The sequence below is a fragment of the Chrysemys picta genome, chromosome 2 (assembly GCF_011386835.1).
Source record: "Chrysemys picta bellii isolate R12L10 chromosome 2, ASM1138683v2, whole genome shotgun sequence".
NCBI lineage: Eukaryota > Metazoa > Chordata > Testudines > Emydidae > Chrysemys > Chrysemys picta.
The window spans coordinates 14,363,616-14,383,633 of record NC_088792.1 but is presented as its reverse complement, the minus strand read 5'-3'; the positions used below and the strand labels follow the sequence as shown (position 1 = coordinate 14,383,633).

General features: G+C 46.9%; 1 protein-coding gene and 1 long non-coding RNA gene across 3 annotated transcripts in view; one reads left to right on the top strand and one right to left on the bottom strand.

Moving 5' to 3' along the window:
* The first annotated feature begins 4,704 nt into the window (after positions 1-4,704).
* The window catches only part of ACAA1 (acetyl-CoA acyltransferase 1), a 33,102-nt gene continuing 17,788 nt past the window's right edge, over positions 4,705-20,018 (top strand). Inside the window, exons 1-3 of one of the 2 annotated variants that reach the window (XM_005297136.4) lie at positions 4,705-4,944; positions 16,144-16,237; positions 16,573-16,630. In XM_005297136.4, coding sequence (XP_005297193.2) covers positions 4,762-4,944; positions 16,144-16,237; positions 16,573-16,630 — 335 coding nt within the window. In that variant the 5' untranslated portion in view covers positions 4,705-4,761. The remainder of the gene's footprint in view (positions 4,945-16,143; positions 16,238-16,572; positions 16,631-20,018) is intronic. The other variant, XM_005297135.4, reaches the window with a different exon arrangement.
* LOC135981906 (uncharacterized) lies at positions 11,468-13,593 on the bottom strand. Its single transcript, XR_010599085.1, has 2 exons — positions 13,349-13,593; positions 11,468-12,010 (listed from the first exon to the last, which is right to left on the bottom strand). It is a non-coding gene; the product is annotated as an uncharacterized LOC135981906 (long non-coding RNA).

Here is a 20,018-nt window from a genome sequence, read left to right as displayed (position 1 = left end):
TGGTATTGTGAAACCAATTTTCCTATTTTATTGGGGGGGGGGGGAATAAGAGACGTATGTTCATTATGAGGTGAAATGTTTCATCTTATAAGTGCAGCAGCATTATATTATGCACGCGCGCACACACACACACACACACACACACTATTAATAGAGATGCATGTTCTGCCAGGTATAGTATTTTCACGATTCAGTTTGTCACTTTGTGCTGCTCAGGAATCTGGCCCTAACTGGTTGGATGAGAATTGTCCTAGTGCAGAGGAGTTTAACTGCTAGAAACCAGTGTAAAAACACACACACACACACACGCGCGCCTAGGGATGGTCTCAGGAGCAAGACAAAGCACACTTGAACTGGTTAGATGAGAACTGTCCTAGTACAGAGGAGCTTAACTGCTAGAAACCAGTGTAACCAGCTCCTACAGCAATTGACACCTTCCCTCCCTACTTCTCTTCTCTCTCTCTCTCACACACACACGCACGCGCGTACGTGTTGGCCTAGGGGAGCAAGACAAAGCACACCTGCACTCAGCCAGTGCTCAGTACGTATACACAGCTGTAGCTAGCCAGCATAAGTTAAAGCAGCCCCTAGCTGACTGACCAATCTCTCCACTTTGTGTGGAGATTCCTGCACAGGAGACAACTGACTCTCTCAAGAGTGGCTGTGGCCCCAATCCTGAACATGGATTATGTAGGCAAATAGCACACTCATGTTAGTGACCCCATTGACTTTAATTGGACTGCTCACATGAGTCTTTTAGCACTGAGGCCTAAATTACCCTCAGGTTGCTGCAGCCTTTAGAGTATACGGGTAAGTGCTACCACACCGAACAGAGATTATATTTCAGATGGGAGTGGGGAACTGTGTTTGGGGTTTTTTGACCAGAAAACTTTCAGTTCTGTCTCCAATGCCATGTGTGCAGTTAACTGGCCGTTCTGGTGTCTGTTTGCAGGCACAAATCTTTTGTGCCAGGAAGTATAAAGCAACCCAATCACTAATAGAATCATGATTATTCTGAAACTTGAAAAATACTTATATGTTAGGGGACTGCAAGTACATGGGATAAGTGCATATTGTAGCCAGTTTCATCATGCCATCCCCTTCATACACGTATCAAGCTCAGTCTTGAAGCCAATTAGGATTTTTGCCCCCACTGCTCCCCTTGGAAGGCCGTTCCAGAACATCACTGTGATGGTGATTCCCCAGGCTGTAATCTGGGCTGCTGAACAGCTGTGTCCCCTTTTACCAGGGGCGCCATTTCAGATTTTGGTAGGGTGGGGTAATTTTAACTGTGATTCCAGGGGTTACTTAGGTACCTGAAAGCTCTAGTTCAGTGGTCCCCAACCTTTCCGTGTGGCGGGCGCTGGACAACTAGCTGCCAAGGAGCGTGGCCGCTGGACAAGCAACCGCCGAAATGCCGCCGAGAAGCAGTGTCATCAAGAGGCGTCACCGCCGAAATGCCGCTGAAAATAAGCGGCATTTCGGCGGCAACACTTCTTGACGTTGCCGCTTCTTGGCGGCATTTCGGCAGCGGCGGCTTGTCCGGAGGCCAGTAGGCGAGTGCACGTAGATGCCCCAGCGGGCACCATGGCGCCCACGGCCACTGCGTTGGGGACCACTGCTCTATTTTTTTCTGGTAGATAACTTAGCAATTAGCTGATAGGAAAGGAGCCCTGTCTCTAATTCCGATATAAAAGAGAGAAATTTAAATAAATATTAGTATTGGAGCTGAGAGGGTCTAACATGTTCTGACATCTTATGGCAAGTCACTTAAGGAACACTGGTTAGATTTAAAATGTTAATGTATATTCTTACATTGTTACTAACTCTGCAGAGAGAGAGAGACCTTGTCAGGACACCTGGGTTCTATCTTGGCTGTGGGAGGGGAGTGGAGTCTAGTGGGTTACAATGTGGGGGGCAGATATAAGAACATTAGAATGGCCATACTGGGTAAAACCAATGGCCCATCTAGCCCAGTATCCTGTCTTCCATCAGTGGCCAGTACCAAGTGCTTCAGAAGAAATGAACAGAACAGGTAATCATCAAGTGATCCATCCCCGTTGCGCATTCCCAGCTTCTGGCAATCAGAGATTAGGGACACGAAGAACATGGTATTGCATCTCTGCCCATCCTGGCTAATAGCCATTGATGGATCGATCCTCCATGAACTTATCTAGTTCTTTTTTTAACCCTGTCATAGTTTTGGTCTTCACAACATCCCCTGGCAAAGCATTCCACAGGTTGACTGTGAAGAAATACTTTCTTTTGTTTGTTTTAAATCTGCTGCCTATTAATTTCATTGTGTGACTCCTAGTTCTTGTGTTAGGTGAAGGAATAACTAACATTTCCTTATTCAATTCCCCCCCCCTTCATGATTTTATAGACCTCTATCATATCCCTCCTTAGTCATCTCTTTTCCAAGATGAAAAATCAGTCTTTTTAATCTCTCCTCATACAGAAGCTCTTCCATACCCCTAATCATTTCTGTTGCCCTTCTCTGTACCTTTTCCAAATCCAATATATGTTTTTTGAGATGGGGTGATGAGATCTGCATGCAGCATTCAATATGTGGGCATACCATGGATTTATATAGACGAGTATGATATTTTGTGTCTTATTATCGATCCCTTTCTTAATGATTCCCAGTACTCTGTTAGCTTTTTGGATTGCCACTGCACATTACAAAGTTATTTTCAGAGCACTATCCACAATAACTCCAAGATCCCTTTTGTGATGGTTAACAGCTAATTTAGACCCCATCATTTTGTATGTATAGTTGGGATTATATTTTGCCATGTGCATTACTTTGCATTTATCAATATTATTTTCATCTGCCTTTTTCTTGTCCAGTCACCCAGTTTTGTGAGATCTCTTTGTAACTCTTTGCAGTAAGGTTTGGACTTACCTATCTTGAGTAATTTTATATCATCTGCAATTTTGCCATCCCACTGTTTACCCCTTTTCCCAGTTCATTTATGAATAAATTGAATAGCACTGGTACCAGTACAGACCCCTGGGGGACACCACTATTTACCTTTCTCCATTCTGAAAACTGACCATTTATTCCTACCCTTTGTTTCCTATTTTTAACTAGAGTGTCTGGCAATGCTTTCAGGATCATCTAATGATCCTTAATTTAATTTAATGTAATGACAAGCCTTTTGTCATCTTAATCACCCTGCCTCTGTTTATAAACAAACTCTCTGCCCCAAGGGTGGAAGCTGGGAGCAGCACAGAACTCATAACATGTCACATTCAAGCTGTGTTGGAGTTAAGAGCTCATCTGAGGCTAGGGAGTGAGCTGTGAGCAGACATCTGGTACAAAACTTGGGGATGTGAATCCTCCCATCCCCTCTAAATGGCACCCCTGCCTTTTAAACTGCTTTGCTGTGAGAGCAACCACACCTGGTTCTGCTCACACACAGCCTCCAGCATGTAAATCACTCCCAGCTGAATTAGATGGATGCTATGGCCAGCCACTCATGAATTACATGCAGGGTGACACCAGCAGCTTCCCAGTCTCAGGCCTTCTCCTGGAAATGTGCCTCTTGTACTGAACAGTGCCTTCAGTTAAGGAATGTTACAACTGAACCATCAGAGAATAACAGTGAAAATAATAATAAATAGTATTAAGAAGAAGAAGAATACCTTCTTAGCGGGCACCACCCATGGGGCAGTAGTCATAATGGTTTAGATGTGACATTGCTTGACTGGAGGCACCGTTCAATTCTTCTCCAGCAAAAAGTCCTTACCAGACTCAAGGTCCAAGATGCTTACCACCATTCTTTGTGTTTGTTTCCCTGACATGCAGGATGAGATTTCTTCTAAGCAAGTGTTTCAAGGAAATATCTATGGAGGAGTGTGGACATACATACAACCCGGTTATTTTCTCTGTTATTCTCTTGTGGGAAAATCCTTATAGGATTTAATAGAAAATGAAAATATTTATATTTTTATAACTATCATATAGACTTTAAATGAGAATTGAGCCCCCTTAGACGCTATTATAGGATGTTCAAACAAACAAACTCAATAAAAAAAAAAACCCAAACTAAAACAAACAAAAACATAAACTGTAGAGGCAGGATCTTGTTCTCTGTTTAAATTCTACAGGTGGTTAGAGTCATTTCAAATTTCCATAGGACTCTACTTATCTCATGCTTGTTAAATTCTATCAGACATTTCCCTAATGGGACGATAGATGCTTTTCCGTGACAGCCTGCTCTAGCAAACCTGGGAGCTGTGACATTCGTGGGGGAGGATGGGTTTGACAGTAGTGGGGCTGTCTCTGATCTTGGTTGAGCTGGGAGGAAGGAATAGGTCCAAAATTGACCTGGGAGGGGATTCTATCTAACTGGGCTTAGGATATGGCTCCCCTCTAGGTAGTAGCACTAGCTACAATGTCCCATGCACAAGGCCGGCAGGACAGTGTCAGCAATAGGTCAGGGTCCATTGAGGGGCACTGAACCGGTTGGACAGAGTAGTCGCAACTGGGAGGATGGAAGACTACAGGCCCCAGAATGCAACGCGCCACCACTCTGTCCGCTCACGGTGGCGCGTTGCAGCCTGGGGCCTGTAGTCTCCCACGAGCCCAGCCCTTGAAGGTAGGGAATTGTCACTGGGTGCCATGTTATGCAAATCAGGGGGCGGCTCCTCAGCCGCTTGCTCTTGCCCCCAGCCGCACGGGGGCGGGGCGGGCTGGCTCTATCCCAGGGTGCCGCGCGGCCGCGGCAGGAGGGAGGCTGTTGGCCGGGGCGCGCGATGCAGCGGGTGACGGTGGTGCTGGGGCACCTGGCGGCCAGGCCCGTCGGGGGGCCGGCGCTGCGGGCGGCTCAGTGCGGGGGCGTAGCGGCGGGGCCCGGCCGTGACGGGGAGCCGGACGACGTGGTGGTGGTGCACGGGCTGCGGACCCCCATCGCCAAAGCCAAGCGGGGCGGCTTCAAGGTAACCCTGGCCCGGTAACCCCGGGGGGAGGCTGGGGGCCCAGCCTCTAGAGGCGCAATGGCTCGGGGGGGGGGCTGAGGGGAGGAGGGGCTAGGGACCTGAGGAGGGTGAGCTGGGGACCTGGGGGGGCCCTGAGGGGAGGAGCGCTGGGGACCTGGGGGGGCCCTGAGGGGGGTGCGCTGGGGACCTGGGGGAGGAGTTATGGGGAGCCCTGAGGGGGGTGCGCTGGGGACCTGGGGGGGGGCCCTGAGGGGAGGAGCGCTGGGGACCTGGGGGGGGCCCTGAGGGGGATACGCTGGGGACCTGGGGGGAGCCCTGAGGGGGGGTGCGCTGGGGACCTGGGGGAGGCCCTGAGGGGGGTGCGCTGGGGACCTGGGGGGGGGCCCTGAGGGGGGTGCGCTGGGGACCTGGGGGGGGGGCCCTGAGGGGAGGAGCGCTGGGGACCTGGGGGGGGCCCTGAGGGGAGGAGCGCTGGGGACCTGCGGGGGGGCCCTGAGGGGAGGAGCGCTGGGGACCTGGGGGGGGCCCTGAGGGGGGTGCGCTGGGGACCTGGGGGAGGCCCTGAGGGGGGTGCGCTGGGGACCTGGGGGGGGGCCCTGAGGGGGGTGCGCTGGGGGTCTGAGGACTAGGGAAATTCAGGGGAGCAGGGGTTGGGGCTGAGGGGCGGGGACCCCCCACGGTAAAGGGTTTTCCCTCACTGCTCTTACACTGTGTCCCATCACCTCCCCCACTTTAAAGGGGGCTCTGCACTTTTCTCTGCACCCCTATATTTTATTTGTGGCAGGGCTCTGTCCCCTTCCCCTGTGTTCTCAGCTCTCTCCTCTCTGCGCCAGGGTGGCTACATGAGGGGAAATCGCTAGTGTAGACCTGCTGCATGGATATTACAAGTGTGCAACGGATTGTATTGGTGCGAGTTGCTTTCTGCCCTAGTGCAGTGTCTAATTGAGGGCATGTCTGCATGTGCGGCGGTGCAGCTGTACCGATGCAGCAGCGCCACTGCAGCGTGTCTGGTGAAGACGCTCTATGCCGACGGGAGAGCTCTCCTGTCAGCATAATAAAACCACCTCTGCAAACGGCAGAGAATGGGCTGTGGTAAGAGCCTCCCAGGGTAGGTCTTCACTACCTGCCCGATTGGTGGGTTGTGATCGATCCAGCAGGAATCTATTTATCGCGTCTAGCCTAGACATGATGAATTGACCCCTAAGCGCTCTCCCCTCGACTCCTGTACTCCAGCGCTGCGAGAGGCGCAGGCAGAGTCAACGGGGGAGTGGCAGCAGTCGACTCACCGCGGTGAAGACACCACAGTAAGTTGATCTAAGTACATCAACTTCAGCTACATTATTTGCATAGCTGAAGTTGTGTAACTTAGATCGATTAAGCCCCCCCCCCCCCCCCCCCCCCGCTGCCCCAGTGTAGACCAGGGGTCAGGGAGCCCAGGCTGCTGTGGGAAGCCCGGGACCCTCCACCTGCCCTGGGCAGGGACTGAGGTGCCTGAGAGCAGCCCTCAGACCGTGTCCCTGCCTCCAAAGGCACACCGCTGACCGTGGGACCCACGGGTGGGGGTTTTGGTCTGGCCTCCTGACCCCTCCTTGGGGCCTGCAGACAGGCTCTGCTGGGAGAGGAAGCCCTGTCCTGTCCTGGGAGGTGGCAGGGAGCCCTGGGAAGGTGATAGGCAGCCAGGAGCCAGGCAGGGAGGCCTCCTCTGGCACAGTTCCTGCTGTTACTGATGTGGCTTCAGTGGCCACTGCACTCCACCTGGGCTCACTCAGTGCCTGTGCCCCGGCTCCCGCTGCCAGGTTTTCCCTGCAGGGTCCCGCTGCTGGGTCCCTCCTGCTCCCAGTGACAAGTTGCCTCTGCTGCCAACTGGGCTTTGTGCCCGAGGCCGCTGTCCCTTGCAGCATTGCTCCTCCTGTCATCTCTGGCCTTCCCAAATTGCAAGCTTGGGCAACGTCCTCCCACTGTTCCCCAAACTATGCCCATGCCACCACTGCTCTGCGCTTGCCCAAGGCTACTATGCCGATGTTAAAAAATGGGCGGGCATGACCCTTCAACTTTTGAAAGTGGGGGGGCCCTGGCTTCCCTGGTTCTGGGCCTGCAGGATGTGTGGGGCCCAAATGTTCTTTTTGCCCAGACCCCCAATAAATCTTAATCCGCCTCTGATTCATAACCCTGAGCTACATAAATTATGCCAACATAAACTGTAGTGTAGACATAGTCTAAGGCATTGCACTAGTGGATCTAAACTGATACATCCCCAATGTGTTGTGCACAAACTTCTGCTCTGAAGCCCCAGCCTGCCTATCCCTGACTGCAGGAGGTCTCTTGCCTGCTGTAGATTTGTGACCTGAAAAGCAGCTCTGTTTCCTTTTAAACAGTGTGTGGAAAGCAGATTGATGTACTCACTAAATAAAACTAGTTGGCCAGGTTGCAAAGGCCTTGCACTCAACTTGCAGCTGTTTGCCTGAATAATGTGAAGAAGAGCTCTGTGTAAGCTGGAAAGCTTGTCTTTCTCACCAGCAGACCTTGGTCCAATAAAAGATATTGCATCATCCACCTTGTCTCTAACATCCTGGAACTGACACGGCTACAACAACATTGCTTACATTAGTAATGTGATAACGTTTGAACACTGCATCCGATCAATTCCAAAATTTTAGAGAATATTCTGGGCATCAGTGGTCAAAACCCTATCCAATAAACACTGGAAGAACACCAGAAATGGCTGTTTGTTTCTAAGGGCTTGTCTATGTGGAGCAGTAATGCGCACTATGGGATGGGGGGTGATTTCTAAAGCTCGCTAATGTGTTGCAGATGAATTAATCCTTGTAGACTCACTTGGTGGGCACTAAAGGTTCCCTAGTGCACTTTAATGTAGTATTGTTTGAAACACAGTACTATGTTAAAGCACCCTAGGGAACATTAAAAGACTACTCATTAGAGTATATGCTATTGTAATGGTACATACAAAAACCCCTGAAAACCCCTGCATTTTGGACATTTACATAAAACACAAATACTGCTCTCCCCTCCTATCCTCTGACAAATAAAATTTATAAACCCTCAAAACCAGAAGTTCTATCTATAGAGTAAATAACTGATAGCATAACAGTACCCCATCTCATCTCTATTCATCTTCCCAAAGGAGTTTAATAGATTTACATTCAGAATGTCAATCTCCTAGACAAATAATAATGTGCGTCGGGGGGGGAAGGAATGACAGTACATGTATTGCTCCTGGTATGGGGGAGTAGGATGGGGGGACTGTGATATGAGGGAAGGGGGACCCACAGATCCTTTGGCAGGGGGAACGTGGGAATGGGGGGGAACACACACCCAATGGCATAGGAGGAATGGGGAGGCACACACACTGGCATGGGGAGAACGGGAGGCCCTGGTATAGGACAATCTCACTGAAGCTGTTTGCAGCTGTACTATAGTCTCTGTTCAAGAAATTGAACTGGGAAGAAGGAATCAGAATTGACGGAGAACAGTTATCACACCACCTCTTCACTGATGACTGTGTAACATTGACAAAGGACACAGTAGAGCTGGAGAACAAACTGCAGCAACTGCATACACTCTCATGATCTCAAATTGGAAGTGAACACTTCAAAGACAAAGTGGATGCGGAATGAGCATTGCACAGCAGGAATCATCACTGTAAATAGGAAAGTAATAGAGGAGGTCAACAAATATATTTTCCTGGGTCAGCAGCTGAACAGAGACAACTCATTGGAAGGGGAATGCAGTAGGAGGAGAAAGGCGGGGTGGGCAAGTTTCAACAAAATAAAGATGTCTCTAACGGATGATGAACTGCCCATGAAGAAAAGGAAAGAACTGTTTAACTCCACTGTTCCGCCAGCAATGGTATACGGAGCAGAAAGCTGGTCAACGAACCCACAAGGGAAGAGGCAATTCTTGATTTAGTCCTGAGTGGAGCGCAGGATCTGGTCCAAGAGGTAACTGTAACAGGACCGCTTGGAAACAGTGACCATAATATAATAACATTTAACATTTCTATGGTGGGAAGAACACCTCAACAGCCTAACACTGTGGCATTTAATTTCAGAAAGGGGAACTATGCAAAAATGAGGTTAGTTAAACAGAAATTAAAAAATACAGTGACTAGAGTGAAATCCCTGCAAGCTGCATGGACACTTTTCAAAGACACTATAATAGAGGCCCAACTTAAATGTATACCCCAAATTAAAAAACACAGTAAAAGAAACCACGGTGGCTCTTTTTTAGTTAACAACCATGTAAAAGAAGCAGTGAGAGATAAAAAAGGCAACTTTTAAAAAGTGGAAGTCAAATCCTAGTGAGGTAAATAGAAAGGAGCATAAACACTGCCAAATTAAGTGTAAAAATGTAATAAAAAAAGCCAAAAAGGAGTTTGAAGAACAGCTAGCCAAAAACTCAAAAGGTAATAACAAAATGTGTAAGTACATCAGAAGCAGGAACCCTGCTAAACAATTAGTGGGGCCCCTGGAGGATCGAGATACAAAAGGAACACTTGCAGACGATAAAGTCATTTGCGGAGAAACTAAATGAATTCTTTGCTTCAGTCTTCATGGCTAAGGATGTTAGGGAGATTCCCAAACCTGAGCCATCCTTTGTAGGTGTCAAATCTGAGGAATTGTCACATACTGAAGTGTCACTAGAGGTGGTTTTGGAATTAATTGATAAACTTAACATTAACAAGTCACTGGGACCAGATGGCATTCACCCAAGAGTTCTGAAAGAACTCAAATGTGAAATTGCGGAACTATTAGCTATGGTTTGTAACCTGTCCTTCAAATCGGCTTCTGTACCCAATGACTGGCCGATAGCTAATGTAACGCCAATATTTAAAAAGGCCTCCAGAGGTGATCCCGGCAATTACAGACCAGTACGTCTAACATCATTACCGGGCAAATTAGTTGAAACAGTAGTAAACAATAAAATTGTCAGACACATAGAAGAACATAAATAGTTGGGCAAAAGTCAACATGGTTTCTGTAAAGGGAAATCATGTCTTACTAATCTATTAGAGTTCTTTTGAAGGGGTCAACAAACGTGGACAAGGGGGATCCAGTGGACATAGTGTACTTAGATTTCCAGAAAGCCTTTGACAAGGTCCCTCACCAAAGGCTCTTACGTAAATTAAGTTGTCATGGGATAAAAGGGAAGATCCTTTCATGGATTGAGAACTGGTTAAAAGATAGGGAACAAAGGGTAGGAATAAATGGTAAATGTTCAGAATTGAGAGGGGTAACTAGTGGTGTTCCCTAAAAGTCAGTCCTAGGACCAATCTTATTCAACTTACTCACAAATGATCTGGAGAAAGGGGTAAACAGTGAGGTGGCAAAGTTTGCAGATGGGATACTAAACTGTTCAAGATAGTTAAGACCAAAGCAGACTGTGAAGCAAAGATCTCACAAAAATAAGTGATTGGGCAACAAAATGGCAAATGAAATTTAATGTAAGTAAAATAAATGTAAAGTAATGCACATTGGAAAAAATAACCCTAACTATGCATACAATATTGTGGGGGCTAATTTAGCTACAACTAATCAGGAAAGAGATCTTGGAGTCATTGTGGATAATTCTCTGAAGATATCCACGCAGTGTGCAGCAGCAGTCAAAAAAGCAAACAGGATGTTGGGAATCATTAAAAAAGGGATGGAGAATATCTTATTGCCCTTATATAAATTGATGGTACACCCACATCTTGAATACTGCGTACAGATGTGGTCCCCTCATCTCAAAAAAGATACACTGGCATTAGAAAAGGTTCAGAGAAGGGCAACTAAAATGATTAGGGGTTTGGAACGGGTCCCATATGAGGAGAGATTAAAGAGGCTAGGATTTTTCAGCTTGGAAAAGAGGAGACCAAAGGGGGATATGATAGAGGTATATAAAATCATGAGTGGTGTGGAGAAGGTGAATAAGGAAAAGTTATTTACTTGTTCCCATAATATAAGAACTAGGGGCCACCAAATGAAATTAAAGGGCAGCAGGTTTAAAACAAATAAAAGGAAGTTCTTTTTCACACAGTGCACAGTCAACCTGTGGAACTCCTGGCCTGAGGAGGTTGCGAAGGCTAGGACTATAACAGGGTTTTAAAGAGAACTGGATAAATTCATGGAGGTTAAGTCCATTAATGGCTATTAGCCAGGATGGGTAAGGAATGGTGTCCCTAGCCTTTGTCTGTCAGAGGGTGGAGCTGGATGGCAGGAGAGAGATCACTTGATCATTACCTGTTAGGTTCACTCCCTCTGGGATACCTGGCATTGGTCACTGTCAGCAGATAGGATACTGGGCTAGATGGACCTTTGGTCTGACCCAGTATGGCCATTCTTATGTTCTTAGAATAGCAGCCCCAGTTCCACTCCAGTCTCTTCAGCGAAAGCAGACCAAAGATGCTCACAGCCAGCAGCAATTCCAGTCCCTGAGCCAAAAGTTCCATCACCAGCATCCAACAAGAAGTCCACAGCCTGGATTCAAAGTCACACAGGTTCCGGGATGGGTTTTCATGGTGGGCATGCCTTAGTCCTCTGTTGTTCAACTACTGAATCCATGGGGCTGTCTCAAGCTCCCCCATTTATAACCATTCACACCCAGCTCTGACTGGCTTAGCTCTCAGATAGTGGATATGTGGAACCTGCTAGACTACTTGCTGTTAGTGGAAACCCTCTGACAGCTACTGAGCGTGCTTAGAACTATCATACCTCCTTCTCTAGATGTCTCTGGGTCTTTCTGACTACAGGTATGTCTACACAGCCTGTGGCAGTGAGTCTCCCAGCCTGGATTGGCAGACTTGGGTGAGTGGGGTTTGTGCTAATGCTCTAACTAAACGTAGCTGTGAAGACAGAGCTTTGATGTTGCGGCTTGAGCTCTGTGAAGTCTAGGGAGCGGGTGGACATGTGGATTACAGTAGCGCTCTAGCAAAGTCTATCCCCTTCTCTTTCCTAAGGAAAACTCCAGTTTAGGTTAGGTGTAGTGATCAAGAGCTCCCTTTGCTTGGCCTACATTCAAAACGCCAAACCTACTCCACACAAATCAGCCCAGACTTGCCAGATGTTACCTGTGACGTTGTGCAGTCTATATGGTTTTATAAAAACTTGATAATAAGTCAATATAATGTAACTGGGATAGTTTTAGAGAAAATACGGTAGTAAGTGAATGTAACGTAACTGGGATATGCTTCATGCAAAAGGTCTCTTGTAAGGTATCATTACAAAGCTTATAATCTACCGAGTATGATCATCTGATTTGTATAAATGTACCACTCTTGTATCTAAAACTAGAAATATAAAATGTAACTCTGAGGGCCTATTGTAATTGTGTAAAGTGTGGACCATTAATGATGGTTTGGAATCTTGATGACTCCCATTGTCTGCAGATGGCTGTATTGAAGAAGTGAGGTTTTTACTCACGAAAGCTTATGCCCAAATAAATCTGTTAGTCTTTAAGGTGCCACCAGACTCCTTGTTGTTTTTGTATTTACCTGTGAGTCTTCCTGTATATGTGTGTGCTGGCAAGTGAGTAATGAAGTCTTGCAGTGACATGTGATCATGTCACCTGAACTGGAATCCATCTTTAACCTGGTGCTTTTCCAGTGAGGGGGGGTGGAAACCCAGAGGGACAAAGGGTTCCCGCCTTATGCAAAAGATATATAAAGGGGGGAAGAGAACAGAGAGGGAGAGGAGCCATCATGAAGAATCCCCTAGCTACCACCTGAGCTGCAACAAGAGCTGTACCAGGGGAAAGAATTGTGCCCAGGCCTGGAAGGTGTCCAGTCTGAGAAAAAACTTACTGAAGCATCTCTGAGGGTGAGATTATCTGTATTCAGTTTGATTAGGCATAGATTTGCGCATTTTATTTTATTTTGCTTGGTGACTTACTTTGTTCTGTCTGTTACTACTTTGAACCACTTAAATCCTACTGTCTGTATTTAATAAAATCACTTTCTATTTAGTAATTCACTCAGAGTATGTATTAATACCTGGGGGAGCAAACAACTGTGCATATCTCTCTATCAGTGTTATAGAGGGCGAACAATTTATGAGTTTGCCCTGCATAAGCTTTATACAGGGTAAAACGGATTTATCTGGGTTTAGACCCCATTGGGAGTTGGGCATCTGAGTGCTAAAGACAAGCACACTACTGTGAGCTGTTTTCAGGTAAACTTGCAGCTTTGGGACAAGTGATTCAGACCCTGGGTCTGTGTCTGGAGCCAGACGGGAGTGTCTGGCTCAGCAAGACAGGGTGCTGGAGTCCTGAGCTGGCAGGGAAAACAGGAGCAGGGGTAGTCTTTGCACATCGGGTGGCAGCTCCCAAGGGGGTTTCTGTGATCCAACCCGTCACAGTCAAAACGCCAAACCTACTCCACACAAATCAGCCCAGACTTGCCAGATGTTACCATCCCATGACCCTTGTCCTGAGGATCCCTTCTGAGACACTGTCTTTACTTACACGTCTCTTAGCTCCAGAGACCAAAGTCATGTATGCCAGCAGACTGCAGATGGTCCCCATGACAACAAAACCCCTGTGCACTGTTGCTGACATGTCGTACGGAACCCAGTACAGGCGAGTCTCATCTTAAGCGCATTTAACATGCGCGAATTCAGCTTTACGCAGTCGGCAAAAACAAACAAAAGAGAAAAATAACCATTTAAATACTGTAACTGTAGTGCGGGCGATTCCGCCTGCCATTACACTCAATGTAATTTTGACTATACGCAATTTTCGCTTTACGCGCTGACAGCCGAACGTAACCCCAGCGTAAGATGAGACTTGTCTGTACTGAAATGATGGGTACTTGATCCCTCAAGGTACATGTGCACTTCTTATATCAACTCTTCCAGTCTGCTCCAACATCCCTCTACAATTCAGTACAGCTACACTTAACACAGCTGACGTGCGTGCAGGTAAATGCTACAGGAATACAAGACACACAATGGCATGTTTTCTTAGTTGTCCTGTACATTTACTTATGGCACCACCCTTACCGAACCATTCCCAATGGCTCTTACCAGCTTAATGGGATAGGTCAAGATTGCATTGTGGGGTGGCATTTCCCTTAACTCTACATTTCCTGATTGTCAGAGGTTTGAGTGTAGTTGAATTTGAGGTTCTGGAGGGGCACAAGGCACCACCAGGCAACCTTATTTCTGCATGAATGAAGCTTTCGGGCAGTTAATTGTAAACAACAAAGGCTGTTTCTGGGTCTATTTAGTATAGCATCAATCCTGCGAAGCACCAGGCTCCTTCAGCTCAAGTATATCAGCTTGTGGGATCTGGCCATATATCTTCCCAGTGACCTCTCTTTCTTTTGCTAAAGTAAACCCAGAGACCATAGAATCTAGCTTGCAAGAAATCAGCGTAAATGCTGGGCTGTTTTGCACTGTCATGGCTAACAAATTGGAGCTGCTTTTGAATTGGAAAGATTTATAACAGCACCATTTCTTGTACTTACCAAAGCAGGAAGGAAGGCAGCATGTTGTCACAGGGCTTGAAAAATCCACAATGTAACATGAACAATATACAACTGTTGCTCTAAATTGCAGAGCGTGTGGTATGTTGGCTGGTAGGATTAGTAGATGTTGGGCAAATTTTTCAAGCCCTGTACTAACATAAATCAGTTGGCCATTAAAATAGTAGGTGGGCAAGTCAGTGGGAAAGCATTGTTTCTAATTTCCCCTTAAAGCAGCATTCACTCTCAAATGCTCTTCATAGCAAGTTTTATTGGACTGACTTCTGTTGGTGAGCGATCCAAGCTTACATAGAGCTCTTCTTCAGGAATCAGGTCTGGGAAAGGTACTCGGAATGTCACAGATAAATACAAGGTGGAAGAGATTGTTTAGCATAAGTAGTTGACATGTATTTCAAGGGACCATTCAAGGTGAAGTGGCCTGTTAACACCCCTCTGGTCATAGGGAGGAAAGAAATGAGGGGTTGGGGGTCAAAGGCAGCTGGGAGGGGTTGTTAGTGGGTTATAGAGTGTTGTAATAAGCCATAAATCCAATATGTCTATTCAGTCCGTGGTCTTTAGTGTCTAGCAAAGTTATTAATTTAAGCTCGCAGGCTCATCTTTTAAAGTGTTGTGCTGATTTCCTTTGAGGATGAGAACTGATAGGTCAGAAATAGAGTGATTGCTTTGTGAAAAGTGTTCAGCCACATGTGATGTGGCGTTTTTCTCTTTTATCATTTTCCTGTGTGAATTCATTTGAGAGCATAATGATTGGCTGGTTTTACCCACATAGTAGTTATTGGGGCTTTTATTGCATGGGATGAGATACACCGCATGTTGTGATAGGCATGTGTATGACCCATGGATCTTGAAAGGTGTGTTGGGGGGGGTGTTGATCATTGTAGCAGTGGAGATATGTCTGCAGGTTTTGCATCTGTTGTTCTGGAAGGATCTGGTGCCACTTTGAGTTGGTGTATCCTGGTCCATGGGGAGCTTGCTTCTGATGATGAGTTTTGGAGAGGTTTGGTGGGTTGTTTGAAGGCCAGAAGATGAGGTTCAGGAAAGATTTCTTTCAGGATGGAGTTGTCATTGAGTATGGATTGTAATTGCTTGATGATACCCTCTGTGGGTTCCAGTGTGGGGTGGTAGATGACAATTAGAATAGTGCAGTTGGAAGGGGTTTTATTTCTGTACTGAAGCAGGTTCTCTCTGGATATTTGGGTTCCCGTTCCGTGATGTGATCTACTTCTCTGGTGGAATGTCCTTGTTTGGTGAAGGTGGTTTTGAGTGTGTTAAGGTGTATATCACAGAGTTTCCCCATAGAACATATTTTGTGGGATCTGAGTGCCTGGCTGTAGATAACAGATTTCTTGGTGCATTTGGAGTGGTTACTGGATTTATGAAGTTAGGTGTGATGATCTGTGGGTTTCTTGTATATAGTTGTCTGTAAGGTTCCAGTGTTGAAGCTGATTGTGGTGTTCAGGAAGTTGATGCTAGTCTGGAAATGTTCCAGAGGGAGTTTAATGGATGGGCGGCTGTTGCTGAAGTACATGCCTCAATACAGAAATAACCTCCCCCACACCCGACAGCACACCTCTCTTTGCTTGAAAGTTTCTCTCTTTGACTAACAGAAGTTCGTCCAATAAAAGATATTACCTCACCCACCATGTCTTCCTAATATCCTGGGACCCACATGGCTACAACAACACTACATACTTCACAGGATGTGCCATCTTTCCTTTCAGGATACTACTCCTGACGAGCTGCTCTCTGCTGTTATGACAGCTGTCCTTATGGATGTCAATCTGAGTCCTGAGAAAGTGGGAGATATATGTGTTGGTAAGTGAGTCCTCTTCATCCTGAACTTAAACTTCCAGTCTTGGGCCTCTCTCTGAAAACAAGAGTGCCCTTTGTGACCAATGGATGCCATCTATGCAGAGCTCTGAAATCAGTAGGCTGTTAACACTACACTAGAATAGTGTTAGCTTAATCTCCAGTGCGTCCTCTGCTGGGGGGCTGTTTCCTCTTCTGTCAGGGGTATTGGCTCTGATTTAAGAGTTCTTCTAAAACACTGACTCTGGTGATCTTAATATGCTCAAGCGTCTACAGAGTGTTAAATAGCCAGGGTAAAGGAAATGCAGCTAATCAGTTGGAATTAATGTCTTTGCATGCAGGCAATGTGCTGCAACCTGGAGCTGGGGCTTTCACTGCAAGAGTTGCCCAATTTCTAAGGTAAATTTTCTTCCTCCTTGAGACTCCTTTCATTGTGTTCTCTGGCACCGAGTTCTCCTGGGTACTGAGAGAAAAGCGGAGATGTGATTCTTGAACTCTTCCAAAGCTAATGTCCCCTAATCTTTAAACTAGAAGTTAAACCTTGACTTGCAGTTCAAAGTCCCCGCTTATTGTGTATCTTCTCACACGTTTCAGACTGGGAGGATCAAGCTCTATTGCATAATATATTGTTAGCTTTTACTATATTCTCTTACATGTAGTTACCAATTTCTAGCAAAACTAGCAAAAATGAGGTAGAAAAATAATTTTGGAAGGCAGGAAAGAAATTGGTAATGGTATGAACAGCCTTTCACCCCTAGAGGTGAATTCAGGTTGGGTTGGTAGTAACTAAGTCATTACTGCACAAGTGATGTTTAGTGGCTCTTGTGAAATGATTTGTTGGCTCTGCCCAATACCTCATGAATCATTGTCTCAGTTTCTTGCACCAGCACAACTGGCAATGATAGCAGAGAGGTTAAGGACTGAATTCTTTTCTCACTCCTAGTGGGGTTCACTGGATGTCAGGGTTGGTGCTGTGTGACTAAACAGATTTCATTCTACAGGGACTTATTGTACCTGCTGCTGTTTGTCCCACAATACAGATCATTGAGTAGTCTAAAGGTCTTTTCTACACTACACAGTTGGGTTTTGTCGACCAAACAGTGGAGGTGTACACACTGCAATGTGCCTCCCGCTGATTTAACTCTCCTGCTCCACCAACGAAATAAAACCATCTCAACGAGTGGCGTAGAGCTTTTTGTGACCAAGTGAGAGCGACGCAGTGTCAGTGTAGACACTGTGCTTGCTTATGACACCCTAAGTGGCCTCCAGGAGGTATCCCACAATGCCCATCATGAGCACTCTGGTCAGTAATTTGAATTCCACTGCCCTGCAGCCAGGTACACAGGCATGTACCCCTCCACCTTTAAAGCCCCAGGAAGTTTTGAAATTCTGCTTTCTGTTTGCTCGGTGTGGACAGTTCACATAACATCTTTCCAGCTGTCAATGCCGACTCTCCACAGCAAACACGCTCCTGTCTGGAGTACGCCGGAGTTGTTGAGTCTGTGAGGAGAGAAGGCTGTGCAGTCGCAGCTCCGATCCAGCCAGAGGAACTTTGACCCCTACGAGCAGATTGCTCATGGCATAGAGGAGAAGGGGCACAAAAGGGACACGCAGCAGTGTTGTGCTAAGATCAAGGAGCTGAGGCAGGCCTACCAGAAGGCAAGGGAGGCCAACAGTCGCTTTGGTGTGGCACCAAATGCATGCCGCTTCTACAAGGAGCTGCACACCATCCTCGGCAGCGACCCCACCTCCACCACCCAGAGCCCTGTGGATACTTCAGGGGGACTGGAGGCAGCAGCCAGCGGAGTCAACCCCAAGGATGAAGTGGTGGACGAGGAGGTAGAGTTGGAGGAGGATGTGGGACAGGAAGCAGGGACATCCGGTGGTGTGGCAAGCCAGGACCTCTTTTTGACTCCAGAGGGGTCTAGCCAGTCCCTGTGCTCAGGCGTGCCTGAAGCGGGAAAGGGGAGCTTCGGTAAGTACTCGTTTTGCTTTGATACTGCACGGTTACATGAGGTAGAAGTGTCCTTTATTTTGTTACATGGTGCACATGGGAGAAGGGATAGAAACTAACAACACTAGATACTGTTTTCATCTGCTTCTCATTCCCCTATGTAGCTACACAGTTGGGACCCTGCAAAAAAAGTTTGATGCACACCGGGATCACCTGGGAATCCCCCATAGAGATCTCTAGGAAACTTTACCGAAGGTACTCTGCAACCCTCTGCCAAATGTTCCTTGGCAGAGCTGCTTTGTTTCTTCCCTCCATTGTAGGAAACTTTGCCGGGCCAGTCAGCAATGACTTCTGCAGGAACCAAAGCAGCACACAGGCGAGCAGCGTGCGGACTCAGTCTGAAGCCGCACACATGCAGGAGATGCCGCTTGCATCCTTGGTTACCCTCAGTACTGAGATATCAGCTTAAATAACCCACATCTGGGGAAAACGGTGCCAGTATTCAGAATAGTGTCCCTAGATGCTTGTACTGGTCCCCTTCTGAAACCACCCAGACCCTTTGTCTCATTCTGCATCACCTCCCTCTGGGCCAAACTTATTATGTTTAGTGCGCCGGCCGTGTTGTGCGCTTGCCAAGGGAAAGCGAGAAAGAAGTGTATGTAACTTTTATGATTCAAGATTGTGAGAGCACACACAATACTGACTTTTGTGTATTGTTTCTTTTGCTTCTGCAGAGGTGCCCTTTAGGACCAGCTCCTACACACCAGTGTAGCGCCTCCATCAGACAAGCAGGCGAACAAGGAGTAAGGAGGACAAGTTTTGAGATGTGCTGCAATCATCAGATCTTGCAGATAGCGAGCACAGAGTGTAGAGAGAGACAATAAATGAGAAACTAGAAATGGATACCCAGGAAAGGAAACAGGGCAGGAACGGATAATAGAGGGTCAAAGGAGCAGATGATAAAGCTCACAGAGGAGCAAACAGATGCTTAGGTCCCTGATTATGCTACAGTTGAAACATATCTGTGCTAGAGTCCCCCAGCAGCCCATACAGAACTGCATTCCATGCCGTCCACAAACTCCCCCCTCCCACATTCTTCTCATGTCTCTGGCCCTTGCACTCCACCCCTAGGGACATGTTCCATAATGACAGCTGGACTTACACACAGCTGTGAGAGCCTCATTTCAGAGAGTGCTGCTCAGGGTCATGTCTCCTGTAAGAAATGTAAATCTGTGTATTGCTGTTTAATAAAAACTTAGTCTTACAAGACGGTGATTCTTTATTTGTGTCCTACACGCAGTGGTTGCAGCACATTTGCAGACTACAGTTGAAATTCAGGCAGCAATCATTACAAGGGTCATTCAAGGTGGCAAGTAAACAATGTCTGGCTGAACGCTTTACAGAAAGATGCATTACTGGGGCTCACTGTCCAAATGCTGCTTCAAAGCCTCCCTGATTTGAATAGCCCCCCATTGAGTCTCTCTAATAGCCATGGTGTCTGGCTGCTCAAAATCAACTGCCAGGTGAGCCACCTCAATGCTCCATTCGTGGGGAAACTTTTCTCCTTTGGCTTCACAAATATTATGCAGAGCGGAGTAGGCTGCTATGACCATGGGAATGTTTTCCTCATTGAGGTCTAAACTGCCAAAAAGACAATGCCGCGACCCTTTCATCTGCCAAACACACATTCTACGGTCATTCGGCACCTGCTGAGTCTGTTGTTGAAGCAAACCTTGCTTCTGGGAAGATTTCTGGTGTAAGGCTTCATGAGCCACGGGGGTAAGGGCTAGGCTGGGTCTCCCAGGATCACTGTTGGCATTTAAACATCCCCTA